Source organism: Macaca thibetana, chromosome 7, assembly GCF_024542745.1.
Source record: "Macaca thibetana thibetana isolate TM-01 chromosome 7, ASM2454274v1, whole genome shotgun sequence".
Lineage (NCBI taxonomy): Eukaryota > Metazoa > Chordata > Mammalia > Primates > Cercopithecidae > Macaca > Macaca thibetana.
This window is the reverse complement of record NC_065584.1, coordinates 122,679,872-122,701,572: the sequence shown is the minus strand read 5'-3', so window position 1 is coordinate 122,701,572 and position 21,701 is coordinate 122,679,872. Positions and strand designations below refer to the sequence as shown.

The window sequence follows — 21,701 nt, the reverse complement described above, 5'->3', positions numbered from 1 at the left end:
AGTGAAATGGACAAGAAAAAAAGAAAAAGTACAAATAAACTATGTTAGGAAGAAAAAGAAGGATAAAACTAAAAGTAAAGATTTAAAAATTAATAAAGAATACAATATAAAGCTTTATGACCCTGAATACAAAAACTTATGTGAAACAAGCCAATTTCCTAAAAATCTATAACTTACCAAACTAACTGAAAAATAAAACAGAAAACCATTAGAGACCTGTAACTATTAACAAAAGTGAACGATTAGAAAGCAAGAATGCCATGGGATGAGGGAATGTGAGGTGAGATACACTGGGACTCCACCAGCACCTCTTGGAAATATGGAAAGGACTAGAGGTCAAAAAACAAGAATGTCACCACCTTTTATAGGGAATTATACAAATAATCAAATGAAAAGATGATCATCAGCCATCAGAAAAATGCAATTAAAACCACAGTAAGTTATTATCACTACATATCTCTCAGAATGAGTAAAACAAAAAATAGTGGCTACTTGAAATGCCGGTGAGGATGCTTAGGAAATGGATTGCTCATAAACTGGTGGTGGCAATGTGGCATGATAAGCCCACTCTAGAAAAAAGTTTGGCAGTTTCTTAACAAAACTAAATATGCAACTACCATACAACCCAGCAACTGCATACCTGATCATTTATCCCAGAGAAATAAAGCTTACATTCACAGAAAAAAAACATGTATGTGAATGTTCACAGCAACCTTATATTTAGCCCCAAATTGGAAACCGCCAAGACATCCTTCAATAAGTCATATAAATATATATCACAGACTACTACTCAACAATAAAGGGAACAAACTCTGGAGATACTCAATAACCTGGATGAACCCTCAGAGAATGATCATGAAAGAAAAAAGGTCAATCCTGAAAGGTTACATACTTATGATTACACTTGTATAACATTTTTTGAAAGACAAAATTACAGAAATAATTGAGAGAACAGAACAGTGGTTGCATGGCAAAAAGGAAATGGATGTGGTGATAAAATCAACAGAAAGAAGGGATTCTTGTGGTTGTTAAACTGTTCTGCATCTTGTCTGTGATAGTGAAAGCGTGATAAAACTGTACAGACTTAAATACACACAAAAGTGAATACAAGTAACTGAGAAAATCTGAATATGATATATTGTATCAACAGAAACATCATCCTTGTGATATGACAATACAGTTTGGCAAAATGTTGCCACTGGGAAAACAGGGTAGAGTGTACATAGCATTTCTTTTTATTATTTCTTACAACAGCAATTAATAATCTACACTTATATCAACAAAAACTTCAATTTAAAAAGTCTGTGAGACATTTGCAAAACCAGATTTCATAAAAATTAGCACCAAATTCTAGTCCGGGGAGGCGGAGAATGTAAGAACACTTCCTTATCATGATAAAGGACATCTCAAGACAACAGCTGACATCATACTTATCTGTGCAACATTAGAAATTCCTTTAAATTCACAAAGAAAATAAAGAGATATTATCGCACCAATATTGTCTAACATTATTCTAAAAGCTGCATGAAGAGCTTCAAAAAATACCAAAAATGATTTTTAAAATATATCATTTACAATAGCCCCCCGCCACATTTTTATATCCCTAAGAAAAAACTTAAGTGAATGTACCTACATATGAAAAAACATAAACTGTCTAGAGTTCTGAAAGAATAAGCAAAAATACACCCCTTCCCACAAAAGTTAAAGAAGTCTAATGAGAAAAACTAGCACTAGCAGATAATCAACTTCATATCAAAGTTACAATAATTTAGAGAGGGTACATGCACATCATAGAATACTACTCAACTGACAATCAACAGAAACAGTAGAATGGAATAGGAAGTACTCTGGACTGAAGGGTTTGTGATCCCCTCAAATTCATATGTTAAAGTCCTAATATCCACGGTGACCACATTTGGAAATAGAGCCTGTGAAGAAATGATAAAGGTTAAATGAGGTCATAAAGGTGGGGCCCTAATCTGATGGGGCTAGTGCTTTTATAAGAGGAAGAAACACCAGAGCTCTTTCCGTAGACCATGTGAGGACACCCTGAGAAAGCGACAGTCTGAAAGCCAAGAAGACAGCCCACACCAGAAACAGAAAATTGGCCAATAACTTGGACTTCCCACCTTCCATAACTGTGAGAAAATAAATTCTGTTGTTTAAGCCATTTCGTCTACGTTATTTTGTTATGGCAGCCCAAGGAAACTAACACAGAAAGTCAAGCACATAGAAGGCACTCAGTGGTTGATTAAACAAAGGAATACAACAGTCAACCACTCAATGAAAAGCAGGACACATTCAAATTATAATTTAGAATGTAATAAAACAAAAGTAATGCAGAAACATTTGGAAAGCTAATAAGTATGGTCAATAATTTGAGGTCAGAGTTTGGGCTTTAATTTAGCTATGATGGAGGCTATTACAGTTTAATGGCAATTGGAAGATAATGGAAAGGATGTGAAATAAATTATGAAATATACCACAATCACGTATAAAAGAGAACGATGAAGCCAAGATAATATTGATGAGCCTGACAGACCAAATCAACCAGTGAAAAGCAATAACTAAAGAATGGAATGATGGTAGTTTAAAATAAACTGTAAAGAGGAAATATTTCAGATGCCAAATGCAGGGTTTGAAAGAAGAAAGAGGAAATGTAGTAATAAAGAGTACGCTGAAGAAAGGTGAAAGTGTTAAGCTAAATGAGAAAATAAAGGTAACCAGGAAGGTATAATAATTTGGGACATTTTCTAAATCTTGATTTTCAGGAACCAGTTCCCACAAGGCTCCAGGGAAAGAGAACAGAAATGCTAATAGGCAGACTTTTACCCCCTCTTCAAGGTATACTAGCAATATTAAATAATTAACTGTTGCAAAACCACCATTGGGGAAAACTACAAAATTCATGGCTGCACAGAAAGTAATTAATGCATAATTTATTACCTTTTCAATGGGTTAATAATGAAATGAACAGGATTCTAGACTGGTTATTATTACCATTTATCTCAATTCCAATTCTTCACAGCAAAATTGGTTTGCCCAAGGTGCTTTAACCCAGTTTTCCTATTTTTCCATCTCTGACAGTAAAAAGGAAACCACTGTTTCCTGCCATTATTGTTTTCTGAGCATTAGCAACATGTTTATCAACATTCTCTACTCCACATAATCTCTCAATATGCTATCTTTATAGTGCCATATTTATTAATGTAAAAGGGGAAGGGCATTTTCTTATGCATTGTGCTTCTGATGAACTATAAGTAACTCAGTAAGGCAATACCATGGAAATGATCACCTTTGAGAAAAAAGGGCAGACAGATTAAAGCAAAGGAGGACAGAGCCAGATTATAAACATTTTCTATGTGGAGATGAAACTGTCTCTAGGAAATCAGTGGTGAATACTAAAAGAGTATTAGACCTAAGTTTTAGAAATTTAATTATGGTAAACAAGACAGAAGCTAGAAAGAGCCAGGTAAAACTGGGCAATGAAAAAAAAAAAGTAGGCTTATTTGCAGGAAAGATATGAGAGGGGTAGAGATTAAAAGAATGAAACAGAATCAAGAATAAAGGAGATCTGTTTGAATAAATGGAGGGATCACTGATAATTCCTAAGTTTATAACCATTGTTGATGCACATTTTGAGAACATTCACCAAATCCAAACAATTTCAAGATGTGATACAGTTTAACATACGAACTGAAACAAGATAACTTTATTCTACTTTAAGAATACTTAAAATTTGAAAATCTGAACATACAAACTAAAATATGAGACCCTATTCACAATATAAATAATCTTTACATGAATGTTACCTACATTCTTGGTAAGGCCTTCCTTGGTCACTGTGTCTACATACATTTTAACCAATCCCCATCCCCACCAAAAATCTTCCCCTATACTCCCTTTTCCTAATTTGTTTTTTCCCCTTAGTACTGTCTAGCATATCATTTTCCTGTTTTCTTACTGTAATATTTATCTTTCACTGGAATGTATATTCTCTTAAGAACTGAGATTTCTATTTTTGTTCACTTACATATTCCCAGTGCCTAGAACAGTACTTAGCACAGAGCAGCCACTCAACAATATTTATTGCATGAATGAACAACTCACCTTTAAAGAGAAAAGATTTTTCGCTTTTTTTAGACGGAGTTTCACTCTTGTTACCCAGGCTGGAGTGCAAAATGTGCGATCTCGGCTCACTGCAACCTCTGCCTTCCACGTTCAAGCAATTCTCCTGCCTCAGCCTCCTGAGTAGCTAGGATTACAGGCGTCCGCCACCACGCCCAGCTAATTTTTTTTTGTATTTTTTTAGAGATGGGGTTTTACCATGTTGGCCAGGCTGGTCTCGAACTCCTGACCTCAGGCGATCCACCCGCCTCGGCCTCCCAAAGTGCTAGAATTACAGGTGTGAGCCACCGTGTTTGGCCCAAAAAAAGAGTATTAAAAGAAAATACTGTAGGATTCAATGACGTTCCTTTAGTGTCAAGTAAGGTTAAAAAAAACTTTAGCAACATATCGTCTACTGAAATATGAATGAAAGGGTTGTTTCAGAGATTGACTGAAAAGATTTAGATTAAATTAAAAAAGAAAACAATAAAAAAAATACTGAAGCCAGAAGGAATCTAGTTAAGTAAGGAAAAAAATTGGAGGCACAATGTAATAGCAAAGATATGAAATTAAAGAGCAGTAGGACAGGAATAAAAAAAAAACGACAGGAAATTATAAAATTCCTCAAATGGAACAGTTCTGGGTAACAACCAGATCCAGGAAAGTAGCCTGATGAAATGAAGACCAGAAGGTCGAGACTGCAAAGAAAAGTAGCCAAGAATGATGATGAGGCTCAGATGTAGAAAATCTGGCTTTGGGAAGAAATTGTTAAGATCAGTAGATGAAAATGAAAGCTAATAGATGCTGATTTGAATGCTACATAGATTCAATAATGGGATTTACACATGTGGGTGATAGAATAATAACTTGTAAGTGAAATAAGGAACAATAACAATACTCCACTATCTCTACTCCCACTCCCATTCTTTTCCTAACTGCAGTATTATGGTGAATAGGAGAACTAGTATCTTTCAAGAAACAAAACTGCTAGGAAGGCTGAATCCTAAGGAAAAGTTAGTTAGGGCAATTGGTTTTTAGTGGAGGAGCACTTCTGTAGGACTGAAGTTTCACAAAGGAATAATTCAGAGGCACAGTGGAAAAGCTTAGCAGGAAATTCTTGTTCTGCACTTCGATAAAGTTCAACCCAAGGCAGAAAGATGTTTCCCTGGTCTTTTAAGATTCCCCCATGATAGAAAGGGTGAGTCTCATTTTTAATAAAGCTACTTTTATATTATAACCACATTATTTTCTTCCTAGAAAAGAAACATTCTGATTTTGTTTTAGGCTACAGTAACTGGAAAGAAACCTTATTTTTAAAACATACTCTTTTTAAACAATAGAACCATTATCTTAAAGGCACTTCAATTTCTATGAACAATTTTATCCACAACCTAATTACTTATTAATCCTAAAAACAATTCCTTAATCTCTTTGGCAACTTCTTAAACTGGAAATATTTCTGGTTTTTCCTTTCTACATTTCAATATTACCTTTGTCACTCTAAGTTTATAATGGTAACTGTCTTATAACCTTGCTTTTTCTTGTCCCCACAGAGCATCTTCAGGAATTCAGGCATTTTAAAAAACTCCTATCTTTCTACTCAGCCTATTCTTTTGTCATACCTTAGCCCATAATACGGTTTAAAAAGCATAGCTTTAGCAAATTTTAATAATACTGGCAAATTTATAATATTTTATTATCTATTAAATAAACTAAGGAAAAACTACTTTAGATCCCCATAACTAAAAACTGTGTGTAGTAGTAAATATTTTAGCAAACATTTTGTTACTAGTTAATTCAGAAACTTAAAAAATCTTAAGCTGTATTATAATTCAGTGTTTTAAATTTACATGTCACATATCATGTATCAGCTAAAAATGGTCAAATAACATAACCTGTACAAATGGTAAACATTTTGATAAAATGTAAGACAGAAGTGTCCTACTTACAGAAAAGAACCATTATATCTAATAAAAACTAAATAGGCAATGTGGAAACTCTATGATGTACACAAATGTACACAAGTGTACAGTTAAATTTTAGTTAATTTAAATTGTATGTGCTCCAAGGTAATACTAACTTGCATTAAAGAATTAAAGGAAGAAATCAAGGCTTTAAAGATTTAGAAGGAAACAGAGGCTACAGCTCACACACATCAAGTAAGACTTTCTTTTTTTTTTTTTTTTTTTTTTTGAGAAAGAGTCTCACTCCATCGCCCACGCTGGAGGTGCAGTGGCACAATCTCGGCTCACTGCAACCTACGCCTCCCGGGTTCAAGCAATTCTCCTGCCTCAGCCTCCCGAGTAGCTGGGACTATAGGCATGTGCCACCACACCTGGCTAATTGTTGTTTTGTTGCTGCTGTTTTTGTATTTTTAGTAGAGATGGGGTTTCACTGTGTTAGCCAGGATGGTCTTGATTTCCTCACTTCGTGATCCGCCCGCCTCAGCCTCTCCAAGTGCTGGGATTACAGGCCTGAGCCACCACACCCGGCCAAGACTCTCTCAGAATCTGTCCTTGACAAGGATCATTCCATCCCCAAGTGTCTCAAAGAAAGGTAGTACTTTCACTTTCTTAGGCTACAACACCAACCCCTGGTGTTTCTTTCAAATTCTTTCTTTCTCAATCATCCATAAAGCATGAAAGCCAATTATGCAGAGCAGTGCTTTTCAACTCTTCTCTCCTCAGGCACATATACAACAATAACATAAGGCAGTCTGGAGGCCCCAGACACTCATGGCACGCAGGTTGGAAAGCTCCAATTTAGAGTATCAAAGGATAAGCCAGGAAATAAACACCACCTTTTGTGGGCATCATAAAGATGCTTTATAGGTAAGCAACATAGGATCACTGAGTGAGTGAATGACTAAACACTGACCCAGTTACACAAAATGATGTCTTCTTGAACAAGTCCCAGGCAGCCTGCTCTTTATTTGTGCCCTCCTTCCTAATAAAATAAAATAAAATAAAAAATAAAAATAATAAAAATAAAAGAGTAAAGCATATAACCTTCTGGGAATTGTAACAAGGCTTATTTTTAGTACCTGTAATTGTAAATCAACGGCTGGAAAAGTTTTCTGTGAAAGTGGTTCTCTCATAACTGACAAGGGCCATCTTCTTCACTATTGTTATCAGTATTCTGACTTATAAACACTCATTAAAATATTGTATTTATTAGCCTCATGAGTGGTCATATACTCCTCTTCTCAATATTTATTCTTTCCTCAAGGGCATGAAATTACATATGGGATATATGAGGGCCAAGAATCTCACTTCTAGAATTCATCTAAGGTAGAGGATTCTAAGATGTGATCCACAGGCAAAATGGTTACAGAACAGTTTTCAGCAACTATCTTTCACATAACTATTACATCAGAACTACTACTAAAGTGCACTGTTTATTCACTGAGAAGGCTTTTAAAGGAAAGCTACCATTAATCTGAGAGGAATTACAGACTGCTCAGTAATCACAGTACTTCTTTAAAAAAAAAAATCAAGAAACTAGAACTCAGGAAAATGGACTAAAATAAAAGCAATGAATAACCAATGAATAAAACCAATGAATATAGAAATGAACATTAGTGACCTCAAAATGCAGTGATATTGGAAACTAATGTATGTATATGTCAATTCTACTACTGGGCTTTTCAGAAGTAGTCTTGATCAGAGTGTATTACCCAGCAGAGGGTGGAAATTAATCTTATTTCAATATCACTGTCTCATTTGTCTTGAGATTTTACAAGACTTTGCTATTTTCAATTTACAGTCATGAGCTGCTGCCTCTGCCTTTGATCACACAAGTCCCCAAAACCTAGAACGCTATACTATAGTTAATCCCTCTAAGAAATATGACAACTTTCTGACTGAAAGCAATTTTTCCTTTATGGCTACACTGAGAGATGTTTCTTATCTCCATTTCACAAGTAACAAGCTTCCTCAAAGAAAAATGGTTACGTGAAACCACAAGTGTTCTGATTCAGTACTTCTAGCAAAATAATCTATTTTCTTATTAGTCTATCAATATTCTATACCCAGGGACTAGAGTAAGTCCTCTTTATTTTTAAGCTCTGTCATAGGGAATAAAAGTTTGTGTTCTTTCTGAATCTCAGGTTTATTTTCACTAGCTTTATGTTAAAGCCACACTCTGAACAATCACCCAATCCATCAATCTGAGCAGGCTCATACTTAGTTATGCAGATTTGGTCCCTTATTATCCCAAACTGCCCATTTCTACTATATCCAGTATTCTGTTTCACTGAGTTTTTTCTATTTCACATCTAGGTCATCCTTCCTTGTTCTTATAATTTTTCGAGCAAGCATTTTTCTCTCTTACTCCACATTTTACTTGCTATTACTTTGTGTTCTTAAGAAAAAGTTTATCTGGAAAAAAATGCCTTAGATTTTCACCATTTTACTCAGTTTCTAACATAGACAATTTCTCCAACAGTATTCCCCAGTTACTATTAGCTCAGACCAGAAGCATTACACCATCATAGGTGCCTTCAGAAGCATTACACCATCATAGGTGCCTTCTTAGATGTCTCCAGGCTTAAAAAAGCATTAATATGCCAGATCCTATTTTATCCAAGGCCAGGCCACCTTTAAAAATTTAAACTTTTTAAAAGATGACATATGCATCATATTTCACTTTTGACTTCAACCAGGGTTCTCTACTTAAACATATTCTGGCTGAGACACATTATACAATATGCAGCATGGGTGAATCATAAACTCATAAAACATTAGTGTAAGAAGGTTTTCAAGATGATTTAGGATAACTCTCCCTTTAACTGGGGAAGAAACTGGGGCACTGAAAGTTAAGCACTTTCTGAATTACTACGATGATTCAGTGGTTAAAAAAAAAAAAAAAAAAAAAATGAAGAAACCAAGCCCCCAAACTGAAAGTAAGTCATATTCAAGTGTTCATGCATGGAAGAATTATTTGGAGCTCAAAACATAATAACCAAGATGCTAAATAAACAGATCCACAAATATATATATTTAAAGAGAATTCTTGTTATTTTCAAGGTTCTATTTTGGCACTTTATTTTTATTTTGCTTCTAAGTGTATGCTCTTTTTTTTTTTGAGACAGAGTCTCGCTCTGTCGCCCAGGCTGGAGTGCAGTGGGGTGATCTCGGCTTACTGCAAGCTCCGCCTCCAGGGTTCACGCCATTCTCCTGCCTCAGCCTCCCGACTAGCTGGGAATACAGTAGCCCGCCATCACGCCTGGCTAATTTTTTGTATTTTTAGTAGAGATGGGGTTTCACCGTGATAGCCAGGATGGTCTCAATCTCCTGACCTCGTGATCCGCCCGCCTCGGCCTCCTAAAGTGCTGGGATTACAGGCGTGAGCCACTGCACGCGGCCACTCTTCTTTTTCTTGATACAGAAATGACACTAACATTACTCAGTTTTTCAGATGTAATCAGTTGTTTCTGGTCCACAAATGAAACAAAGAAAGTGAAGGAGCTTTCCATACTAATTAAAAGAGAGCAAATAACATTATCAAAGGTTAAACTGATATTTTAAAATGTATACAAGTAAGAAACCACACCTCTGCACAGAAGACAATAGTGTTAAAAATTAGGTTAGCCACCAAGTAGTCTTACGAGCCTAGAAAATAAGGGAATTAATAAGGGAATCATCTGGGCTATGTTCGAATAAAACTTAATTTGTGGATACTGAAATGTGAATTTCATATAATTCTTATGTTACACAAAATTATTATTTTTTAATTTTTTCCAACCATGTAAAAATATAAAAATCATTATTAGCTCACAGACCATATAAAAACAACTGGTGGGCTTGCATTTGGCTTATGGATTACAGTTTGCCAATCTCTAGTCTAGGGAATAGCAGAGAGAAGGGAAGACAGGACGTAATCGGATTAATAACTAGGGAGACTATTTATTAACTTCTGCATTAAACCTAAATGGAAAAGCAGCAACCCCAACCCCCAACAAGTATGCATCAATGTCAGTCTCAGTTTGAAAAAAAAATGTTGTACTTCACAGTCTTTATCACAGAAACAGCTCCAGAAACAATCATTGATTCATAGGTGAAAAAAATCTCACAACAGTATACTAATCATAATTTTAAACAGATAATTCGTTTTTGTAGAAGTATCCTAAAATTATAGTATTAGATACATGATTCATTACCATTTTGTCCCTGAGTCGCTCTCCACGGATAAAAAAGTCAGCACAGCCATTCTCTTCCTGATGAGGGACTTTGAAGACAGTGACGCTGCTTAGTCCACTCCCTCCAAGTGGTAACCATCCACCACTTGAGTCATCTCGGGTCATCACCACAGCTCGCACTCGTGCATAACTATTACTAAAATAGATGCAAAGATCAGGAATTAGCTTTTCCATAAACAAAAAACAGCCAAGCCATCAGTCTTGTTTGAGAAACCAAAGACCACATTAGTTAATATGTGGTGACTAAGGTGTTTACTACTTCCATGAAAATCCACAGAAAGTAACCTACTTGAAAAAGGTCAAAAACCACAAACAGACTTTAAAGGTTGTCCTTCATTTTGAAGACTAATCTCGTAATAAAAGACTATAAAACTACTACTTCAATTCATCATTTCAGTAGTTCCAGCACATCTTATTGCCATGGAACAAGTTGTGAAGGATCCCAAAGACAACTACTGTCAAACTACACAGGCTACCATAAAACTTGTCTACATATGTCCATTTGCTACAATATTATAACCAGGACAAACTGCTGTATTTCAGCACATTCAACCGTAGCATCTAGAAGTTCCTAACAGTTCCAGAATATATTATAAATAAAATGCTGAAACAAACATGCTTAGTTTAGATGCTACATTTTTAATTTCTTCTACCAACTGGGAATCTCAATCACTTACACAAATCATATAAAGAAAAGTGTTCTGCTTAAATTACTTAACAAGCAAATTGGTCCGTAGAAACTATAAGAAATAAATTTCTGTTATTAGCTAACCAGTTTACGACATTTTTCTATAGCAGTCCAAAGACAGTAAGACACATGTGTAATCAACATGATAATCAAAATACAGACCATTTTCATCACTCCAAAACCCTTATGCCAAACACAGAGATTTTGCCTGTTTGGGACCTTCAAATAAATGGAATCAAACAGAGTCACCATTTGTACCCTTTTTATCTGACTTCCTTCTCTCATGTTGTTTTGTGTATTAGAAGTTCATTTCTTTTAACTAAGTAGTCCTCTAATTAAATAAATCATAATTTATTCTTTCTTATATGGATAGGTATTTGGATTTTTCTAGTTGTTGGCAATTATGAATAAAGCTGTTATAAACATTCTTGTAAGTCTTTTTGTAGACATTTTTTCATTTCTCAAATAATTACCTAGGAGTGGAATAGGTCACAGGATAGGTACATGTTTATCTATACAAGACACTATCTTCCAAAGTGGTTGTACTGTTATACATTCCCATCAATAATGTATGACAGTTTCAGATTCACCATATCCCTGCCAATACGGTGTTTTCAGTCTTAACTTTACTCATTGTATTGAGTATATAGTGGTATCATACAGCGTTTTTAATTTATATTTCCATAATGACTCATGATGTTGAACATCTTTTCATGTGCTTTCTGGCCATTTGTTTATCTTGTTTTTACGTCTGTGACCATTTTTTATTACACTACCTTTATTATTATTTTTAGAAGTGTTTTTAAAAATATATTCTGGACATAAGTATTTTTCCAGTATTTTCATAAGAGAATATACTTTTAAAGTTGCACTGGGTTGTGGTTAAGAGTGAGAATTCTAGAGTCAAACTTCCACAAGTTGGATCTTGGCTTAGAAACTTACTATCTGTATGACTTTGAGAAAGGTACTAAACCTCTGTGCCTCAATCTTACGTGTGAAATAACAGCACTCACTTACAATAAATGTAAACCATGCCTGACACATAACAAACACTATATGAGTATTACTTTTTATTATCATTATGACAACAAAGCATTGAAAATTGAAGACACTGACATCCTGGTAATTCAAAATCAGATAGGATCTGGAAAATAATTGAATTTTCATGATGAACCATAATTATCTATTACTGGGGTCAAAATAACTATATAGAAACTCTAAAAGGTTTTGGCTTCACAATTTACTCTTTTGTGGAAGCTTTTTATTATTTAGTTATTCAGAGGCTCTGATGCTCATCTGGACCCAATTCTTGCCAATCTTCAACTCAGAGAAATGGTCAGAGAAGTGTGGGTGCATAAAGGCTGGGTCGATGTAGATATTAAATCCTCCTGAGATGGGCTGGAGCAAACTCCACCACTATAACCACAACATGCATCTTAAAAGGCAGTGGGAGCAGACTACATAATAACCACATTTGTGGGCTAGCTTCCATTCTAAAGCAAATTAAGAGAATCTTATAAGATGTTCCTTCTTTATTAAAAACCTACACTGTAACTCAATTTCTAATCTCTGATCATATTTGAACAGTAATTTCAAATATATCCTTTCATACACAGCAGGAGAACTAAACTACTGTCTTGTACGTTTTGTGCTGCTTTAACAGAATACCAGACTGGGTAAATGATAAAGAGAAATTTATTTCTCACAGTTCCAGAGGCTTGGAAGTCCAAGATCAAGGCATCAGTAGGTTCATTGTCTGGAAAGAGGTCAGTCTCCTCTTCCAAGATGGTGCACTCTGGAGGGGAGGAATGCTGTGTCCTTACATGGCAGAAGGTGGACAGGCAAAAAGGGATGGGCACCCTCAGTTCTTTTATTAGGATATTCATCCATTCATGAAGGTAGAACTCTTACTTTCATGATGGTAGGTGCTAAACACCTCCCAAAAGGCCGCACCTCCTAATACTGTTACATTGGAGTTTAAATTTCAACATAAATTTGTGGGGGCAAAAACATTAAATCCATAGCAACTACTAATGTAGAAATCCAGGTGAGAGGTAATATTGAATGGAACTAGGATGATAACAATGGACACGAAGAGGAATAGAGAGATTTGGGTATATTTTGGAGGTAGAGCCAAGAGAACTTGCTGATAAGATTTTAACTACAAAACAAGTAAAGTGTTGCAAATCATCTAAAATTCTTAGTGGCATCCATGAGCTTCATTTCCTAAAATTTTCAGCTGGTATTTCAATAAAGTCAGAAGCAAAAGATGACCAAACACGAAGACAAATTTTGCCTCAGTTGTACTGAACCATGTAGTTTTGAAATGACAGTACTATATTACACATGAACCAGAAAAACTCTAAAGCTATACTTTATTGCACTTTGTGGATAAATGTATGGCAGCAATTTCAAATTTATATATTGGCAAAATATTTCTTAACAATCAAATTAAGAGTACAGTTGCTGAAAGTTTTACTAGCCCTAGAAATTTTAACTATCTGAAACACAAAGTGTCCTTCACCTAAAGTGACCTGCTTTTTTAGTTTCTTTTCTCCCTTACAGAACCATCTTGCTTTATGATTACCAAGCCTATTATATACCCCACCCAACTACTAGACAAGTAGAAGGCTCAAGGAAGACACAGTCTGGAGATGTGAGATTTTATCATATGTTTTTTGCTTGTTTTATGTGTCCATTATAAGGAAACACCAGGCTTAAAACACTTAGAGTGTTTGATAGTCAAGCTCCTTAGAGAACGAACCTAAAGGCTCTAACCATACATTGGGACATTTCTTGGAACACAGAATATGTGCACGGTTTTAATACTGATTCCCATTCTTCCCATTTCCTGGTCACAACCAAAAGTTCCCAACTCTTCCTTTTCTTTCCACCAAGAAGGCAGAAACTGACCATAATATTGTACTCTAGACTCATACATACTAATGTATGTGTGAAATTTTTTTGTGATTTTTTTTAGCTCATTGGTTAACACATGTATGAGTCTACAATACAATATTATGCAAGTTTTTGTAACATTTTTACAAGCTTGTAATACTTATATTAACCAGATATTCAATTATTAGGTAAAATAATTGTGCATGATGTTCATAAATTAAAATTCTATCTATCCCCATCCCTCTTATTGTTATCAGTTAATATGTTACACATAATATGTATTCAACTTAATAACAGGAAAACAAAGTTAACAAGCATTGTAGCACAATATTGACTCCGATGGAATTCTCATTGATTTTACATTGGTTTCATTTTCTAAATACAATCCTGTGTTGCATAATGTTTCCATCAACAATGGACCCCATATACAACAGTCCCATAAGATTACAATACCGTATCTTTATTGTACCTTTCTGACATTTAGGTACACAAATACTTACCATTGTGCTAAAACTGACTACAGTTTTCAGTACAATAACATCCCGTACAGCAAGCCTGTCCAACCTGTGGCCCAGGATGGCTTTGAATGAGGTCCAACACAAATTCATAAATTTCTTAAAACATTATGAAATTTTTGTGTGATTTTTTTTAAAGCTCATCAGCTATCGTGTTAGTGTATTTTCCCATCTAGGTTTGTGTAGGTACACTCTATGATGTTTGTGTGCACAATGATGAAATACCCCAACAATGTATTTCTCAGAGCACATACCTATTGCAAAACACACGCCTATTTTACTTAGCATACTTTTATTCTCTTGAAAGTACGTACAATAATTTTACGATTTACTTGACAGAAGATGCTGTAATTCCACTCAACTGGCACTCAAATAACTAATGTGCAAGGAAATGTTATCTTGATGAATCCAAAATTCATAGAGCCTATAAATCTGTAGCAAAGCAATTTTTCCCTTTACACCAAAGATTAATTTTGTGAACCTCCTGGAAAGGATTATGAATCCCCAAAATTATAATCAAATGTGAGTTTTTTTTTTTTTTTTTTTTTTTTGTTTTTTTTTTTTTTGCCACATATGCATTTTCTTCAGGGGAGATAGTATATAGCTTTAATCACAATAGCATCTATGATCACCCTGGCCCACCAATTTAGGAACCATTGCTATACACACAAAATGACTAGCAGTACAGCTCTGGCTCTTGCTCAGATCAGTTTCCTAAATTTGGATACATTTATAATAGCCGGCTGGCCATCTATATTGTTTTGGTTGACTATTCTTAAGCTTAACATTTCTAAAATAAATTGTTTGTCTTTCTGTTCTCTCTATACCTTTCTTTTCTATTATAATACATACCCAAGCAATACCCTGATATTAGCCCAGTGAGACCTATTTGTATTTCTGACCTCCAGGCTAAAATATAATAAATTTCTGCTGTTTTAAGTCACTAAGTTTATGGTAATTTGCCTACAGCAGCAACAGGAAACTAATATAAAGGACGGAACACCTTCTTGAATATATAGTAATACATATACAGGAGAAAAAGATAACGTTTTCCATTTTTAATTACAATAGTATTAAAACAAAATCCTGACCTCCGCCCCACCAATCACCAAATTGAGAAGATTCTTAGGATGCCTTAAGATTTGTACAGTATAACAGGAACTTATTTATCCACTGAGGGATGTTTATAGTGACAAAACACCCTTTGCTCTCTATATACTTTAAGTAAATATTAACCATCCAAATATTAAACATTACTACAGAGACTAGGTAGAAGAGAAAAGGGAAGCATTTAATAAAAGTAGGTTAGGATGATACAGTACTTCACAATTTAAGTATTTGCTTTCTAAACTATGTAGAATGCAGATATGCAGAAGATAACCACATTACTACTCAGTAATCTATTCACTTAACCCATGAGATTCATATACCACATAAACTAAATTGAAAAGTTACGATCCTCTCCCCGTAGAAGCTCATAATCTAGTGGGCAAAAATATATTGCCACATAATGGGAATACTGGAGATTACTAATATTCGTATTTGATGTAGGTTTTTAATAGTGGTATATCAGGTAGATAAAAAGCTAAGGACACTCAATAGAGAGAGCATGACACAAGTACATCATATTTAAGAACCAATATAAAGTTCAAAAGATGATGGTAGACATAAGCGATAGAAAGAAATAGTAGTTGACTTACTGTATCAAGCCATGCATACTATGCTCAAGGTTAGTACTCTATCAAGATAAAAGAGACCACAGGATGACAATAAGCAAGAAAGTTGAATGTTCTGATTTGTATTTTAAAAGCTCTAAGAGCAGCAGGAGAACATTACTGCATTAACCCTAATGAAAGAGGTATTTCTTCATCTCACAGAGAATGGCTGGGTTTGATTAGAAAAATGAAGATGTGAATTATCCCTTTAGCACTGGCAACTCTAAAAACTGGAGCAAATATTAAACATGGCACTCTGTTTAATAACAAGTCAGATCTAGGTTCCAAAAGCAGTGTCACCTCTGAAAAGTTGTTATCTTGGAGCCAGGTGTGGTGGCTCATGCCCGTAATCCCAGCACTTTGGGAGGCGGACGTGGGTGGATCATGAGGTTAAGAGATTGAGACCATCCTAGCAAAGATGGTGAAACCTCGTCTCTACTAAAGATACAAAAATTAACTGGGCGTAGTGGCGTGCGCCTGTAGTCCCAGCTACTCAGGAGGCTGAGGCAGGAAAATTGCTTGAGCCTGGGAGGCAGAGGTTGCAGTGAGACCAGATCACGCCACTGTACTCCAGCCTGGTGAGAAAGTGAGATTCTGTCTCAAAAAAAAAAAAAAAAAAAAAAAAAGTTGTAATCTTGGGCAAATTACTTAAGCTCTCTGTATCCCTCTTCCTGGTCTATAAAATGGAGATAATAATATTTATCACAGTGCTATAAGAAATAAATGAGGTTATGTATGTACATTTCTTAGCATTTTGCCTGGCTCATTGTTAGGTGCCCAATAAATGTTATTACAATGACTTAATATATTAAATTAACTTTATGTTACTACATCCGCATTACCAAATTGTCTAAATTTGTCTCATTATTCATGATGATCTTGTAAAAAAAAAACTGAGGTGACAGTCTCCTCTCAGAACTTTTAACTTTAAGAATTATTCATCACAGCTAAGTATGTGATACGGTTTGGCTGTGTCCCCATCCGAATCGAAGTTGAATTGTATCTCTCAGAATTCCCATGTGTTGTGGGAGGGATCCAAGGGGTCTTAACTGAATCATGGGGCCAGTCTTTCCTGTGCTATTCTAGTGAGAATGAATAAGTCTCAAGAGATCTGATGGGTTTATCAGGGACTTCTGCTTTTGCTTCTTCATTTTTCTCTTGCTGCCATCATATAATGAAGTGCCTTTTGCCTCCTACCATGATTCTGAGGCCTCCCCAGCCACGTGGAACTGTTAAGTCCAATTAAACCTGTTTCTTCCCAGTCTCAAGTATGTATTTATCAGCAGCGTGAAAACGGACTAATACAGTAAATTGGTACCAGTAGAGTGGGGTATTGCTGAAAAGATACCCAGAAATGTGGAAGTGACTTTGGATATGGGTAACAGGCAGAGTTTGGAACAGTTTGGAGGGCTCAGAAGACAGGAAAATGTGGGAGAATGGCTTTGACAAAAATGCTAATAGTGATATGAACAATAAGGTCCAGGCTGAGGTGGTCTCAGATGGAGATGAGGAACTTGTTGGGAACTGGAGCAAAGCTGAGTCTTGTTATGTTTTAGCTAAGACACTGGTGGCATTTTGCCTCTGCCCTAGAGATTTGTGGAACTTTGAGCTTGAAAAAGATGATTAGGGTATCTGGCAGAAGAAATGTCTAAGCAGCACAGCATTCAAAAGGTGACTTGGGTGCCATTTTATGCTGTTTTCAAAGGGAAACAGCATAAAAGTTCAGAAAATTTGCAGTCTGGCAATGCAGCAGAAAAGAAAAACCTATTTTGTGAGAAGAAATTCAAGCTGGCTGCAGAAATTTGCATAAGTAGCAAGGAGCCTAATGTTAATCCCCAAGACCATGGAGAAAATATCTCCAGGCCATGTCAAAGACCTTCATGGCAGCCCCTGCCATCACAGGTCCGCAGGCCCAGGAGGAAAAACTGGTCTCACAGGATGAGCTGAACCCACTGTCCCTGTGCTGTGTGTAGCCTCAGAACTTGGTGCCCTGTATACCAGCCGCTTCAGCCATGGCTGAAATGGGCCAACACAGAGCTCGAGCTGTTGCTTCAGAGGGTGGAGTCCCAAGCCTTGGCAGCTTCTACATGGTGTTGAGCCTGTGGGTGCACAGAAGTCAAGAACTGAGGTTTGGGAAACTCTGCCTAGATTTCAGAAGATATATGGAAACACCTGGATGCCCAGGCAAAAGTGCTTCGGCGGCAGGGCCCTCATGGAGAACCTCTGCTAGGGCAGTGTGGAAGGGAAATGTGGGGTCAGAGTCCCCACTGGGGCACTGCCTAGTGGAGCTTTGAGAAGAGGGCCACCATTCACCAGACCACAGAATGGTAGATCCACTGACAGCTTCCACTGTGCGTCTGGAAAAGCCACAGATACTCAACACCAGCCTGTGAAAGCAGCCAGGAGGGAGGTTGTACCCTCCAAAACCACAGGAGTGGAGATGCCCAAGACCATGGGAACCTACCTCTTGCATCGGCATGACCTGGATGTGAGACATGGGTCAAACCAGATCATTTTGGAGCTTTAAAATTTGACTGCCCTGCTGGATTTCGGACTTGCATGGGCCCTGTATCCCCTTTGTTTTGGACAATTTATCCCATTTGGAATGGCTGTATTTACCCAATACCTGTACCTCCACTGTATCTAGGAAGTAATTAGCTTGCTTTTGATTTTACAGGTTCACAAGCAGAAGGGACTTGCCTTGTCTCGAATGAGACTTTGGACTCTGGACTTTTGGGTTAATGGTGAAATGCATCAAGACTTTAAGGGACTGTTGGGAAGGCATGATTGGTTTTGAAAAGTGACGACATGAGAACTGCAGGGGCCAAGGGCAGAATGACACGAGTTGTCTGTGTCCCCACCCAAATCTCAACTTAAACTGTATCTCTCAGTATTCCCACATGTTGTGGGAGGGACCCAGGGCGAGGTAATGGAATCAGTAGGGCTGGTCTTTCTCATATTATTCTTGTGATAGGGAATAAGTCTCAGGAGATCTGATGGGTTTATCAGGGGCTTCCGCTTTTGCTTCTTCCTCATTTTTCTTTTGCTGTCACCATGTAGGAAGTGCCTTTCACTTCCCGCCATGACTCTGAGGCCTCTCCAGCCATGTGGAACTGTAAGTCCAATTAAACGTCTTTTTGTTCCTAGTCTTGGGTATGTCTTTATCAGCAGCGTGAAAACAAACTAATACAGTATCAAATATCAGTCATCTAAGTCTTCCACAAACTGTTTATGTAATGCAGACATCTGGGAATTCTTCCAGAAGAAGAAATAAAACTAAAATATGCGGGATAAATAGAGGTTTTCACAAACTACACCTTTAGAATCAATCATTTTAGGTTCTGCTAGACAGTATCATCAACCTATGGAAACAGTTCAAACAATAACTACTTTGAATGTCCCCTGCCTTCTGGTACTACTAGTGTCCATTCCCATGACTCCTGAATTACTAGCATTGATACTATAATTTCATTCTGAAATTCTCTTGGTCTATGGCAGAAGACGTGAACTATAAAAAGTATTCATTCTCAACAAAATATCAAAACACAGAAGACAGGAAGTCAACATTAAAATTAGAGTTCATGATGAGATAAAAGCATTAGAGTAAAATATGAAAAATTTTAAAATAATCCTATAGTAGGGAAAGCCTAAGATCCAGAGGCCATTAAAATATAAAAGGATAAATTCAACTATATTAAACATATTCGTGCATGGTAAAAACACCATAAACAATAAAGACAAAAATAACAAATTGGGAAAAAAATATATAACACACATGTATTAGCTTTCTATTGCTGTCCTAACAACTACCACAAACTTAGTGGCTTACAACAACACAAATTTTTACACTTCTGTGAGTTGGAAGTCCAAAGAGTTTCACACTGGGCTAAAATCAAGGTATTGGCAGTGCTGCATTCCTTTTGAAGCTCTAAAAGAGAAACAGTTTCCCTTGCCTTTTCCAGTTCCTAGAGACCATCCACATTCCTTGGCTCATGGCTCCCTCCTTCTACCCTCAAAGTCATGAATACTGCTTCTCTCTGAACCTTCTTCTGTAGTTGTATCTTTCTCTGACCAGTCCTATACAGTCAGGAAAGGTTATCCGCTTAAGTGCTCATGTGATTAGCCTAGGTTCATCCAGATAATCCAGGATAATCTCCCTATATCAAAGCTCACAACCTTAATCACAGTTGCAAAATCCTAACATACTCACAGGTTCTGGAGATTAGGGCAAGGACATCTTTGGGGAGGGGCAGGACATATTCTGTCTACCACGAATGGCATATAAAAGGAAAAAAAAAAAAAGATAATTCCTTAAAAGTAACTCCAAAAATCAGTAAGAAAAGACAAACAACACAAAGGAAAAACAGGCCAAGTTCATTAATAAAATCCACAGAAGAAAAATATAAATGCCATGAAATACAGAAAAAGTAATTCTATTCACAATAAGAGGAATGCAAATTAAAGATACGACCTTTTTTTTCATTTCAAAGCATTGACTGCACTTTTTCTTAAACATGGAACACAAAGTTTGTAAAACTCCAACAAATTCATTTAATAATGACCACACTAATAATCAGGAATCACGGCAAAACTTCTTTCAGCAAAAAATTCCATTGATTTAGAGATAACTAAAAACACAGATTCCCTGATTCCTAAGGGTTAAGGCACAGGAAACCTGTAGTTTAAGTTTCTGAGGAAGTTACGATGCTGTATTTGGAATACTGGTAAACTAGAAAACTAATCACCATTTTGAATAAACTAACTGAAAATCTGTTGCGTAAAATTCTATCCAGAATAATTTATCTCATATAACTGCAGGTTATGTAGCTTAACCCAACAGTTACTCTAGTTTTGGGCTTTGGATAATCCTAAATATTGAGTTCCAAAGAAAAACACTAAAAAAAGACAATATTCAAAGCAAAAAAATACTGAGTTAGCATAGCCTGGCAATCTAAAATCTTCTAATAGCTATAACTTAGAAGCCTATACCTCTCTGACCACCTATCCTATTGCTTACTCACTATATTGCAACAATAGTATTTTTGTACTCCTTAAGTGTAATAGTTCTCTTCTACCATGGGGTCTCTAGACGCTGTTTCCTTTACTCGGGTATTCCTGAGATATTCTATTGGTTGCTCCTTTCTAAATTATCAGCTAATAAGAATCCTCCTCGGAGTAGCACCAGCATCCATCCACCTTCTCTCCACTATTTCTTTTTCTGGTTTTATTTTCCTCATAATGCCTATGACTATCTGAAATTATTTTATTTATTTATTTATTTACTGTCTGTCCTCCATTAATAGGATTTACGCTCCAGATGAGTAGGAACCTTGTTTTCCTTGCTCACTACTGTATCTAATAAGAGTGTTATCCGGGCCACAATAGTTGCTTAATATATCAATCACTGTTGAGTAAATGAATAGAAAAGCATATAAACTCCCAACCTTCCTCTCAATTTATTAACCTGTCATATTCATGAATCTCTATGAAGACAATAAAATATGTTATGAAATTTTAGTTGTAAACAAGCCTGAAGTAGAAAATTTTCAGTACCTTCCTCTACCTTCCTCCTCTAAGCT

The 21,701-nt window shown here is 36.2% G+C and overlaps 1 protein-coding gene across 2 annotated transcripts in view; it reads right to left on the bottom strand.

Annotated features, from left to right (window-relative positions):
* Window positions 1-21,701, bottom strand: part of SPRED1 (sprouty related EVH1 domain containing 1) — a 102,543-nt gene that overhangs the window by 44,606 nt on the left and 36,236 nt on the right. For both annotated transcript variants that reach the window (XM_050799768.1, XM_050799769.1), the window contains exon 2: window positions 10,268-10,442. In XM_050799768.1, the coding sequence (XP_050655725.1) occupies window positions 10,268-10,442 (175 nt within the window). The remainder of the gene's footprint in view (window positions 1-10,267; window positions 10,443-21,701) is intronic.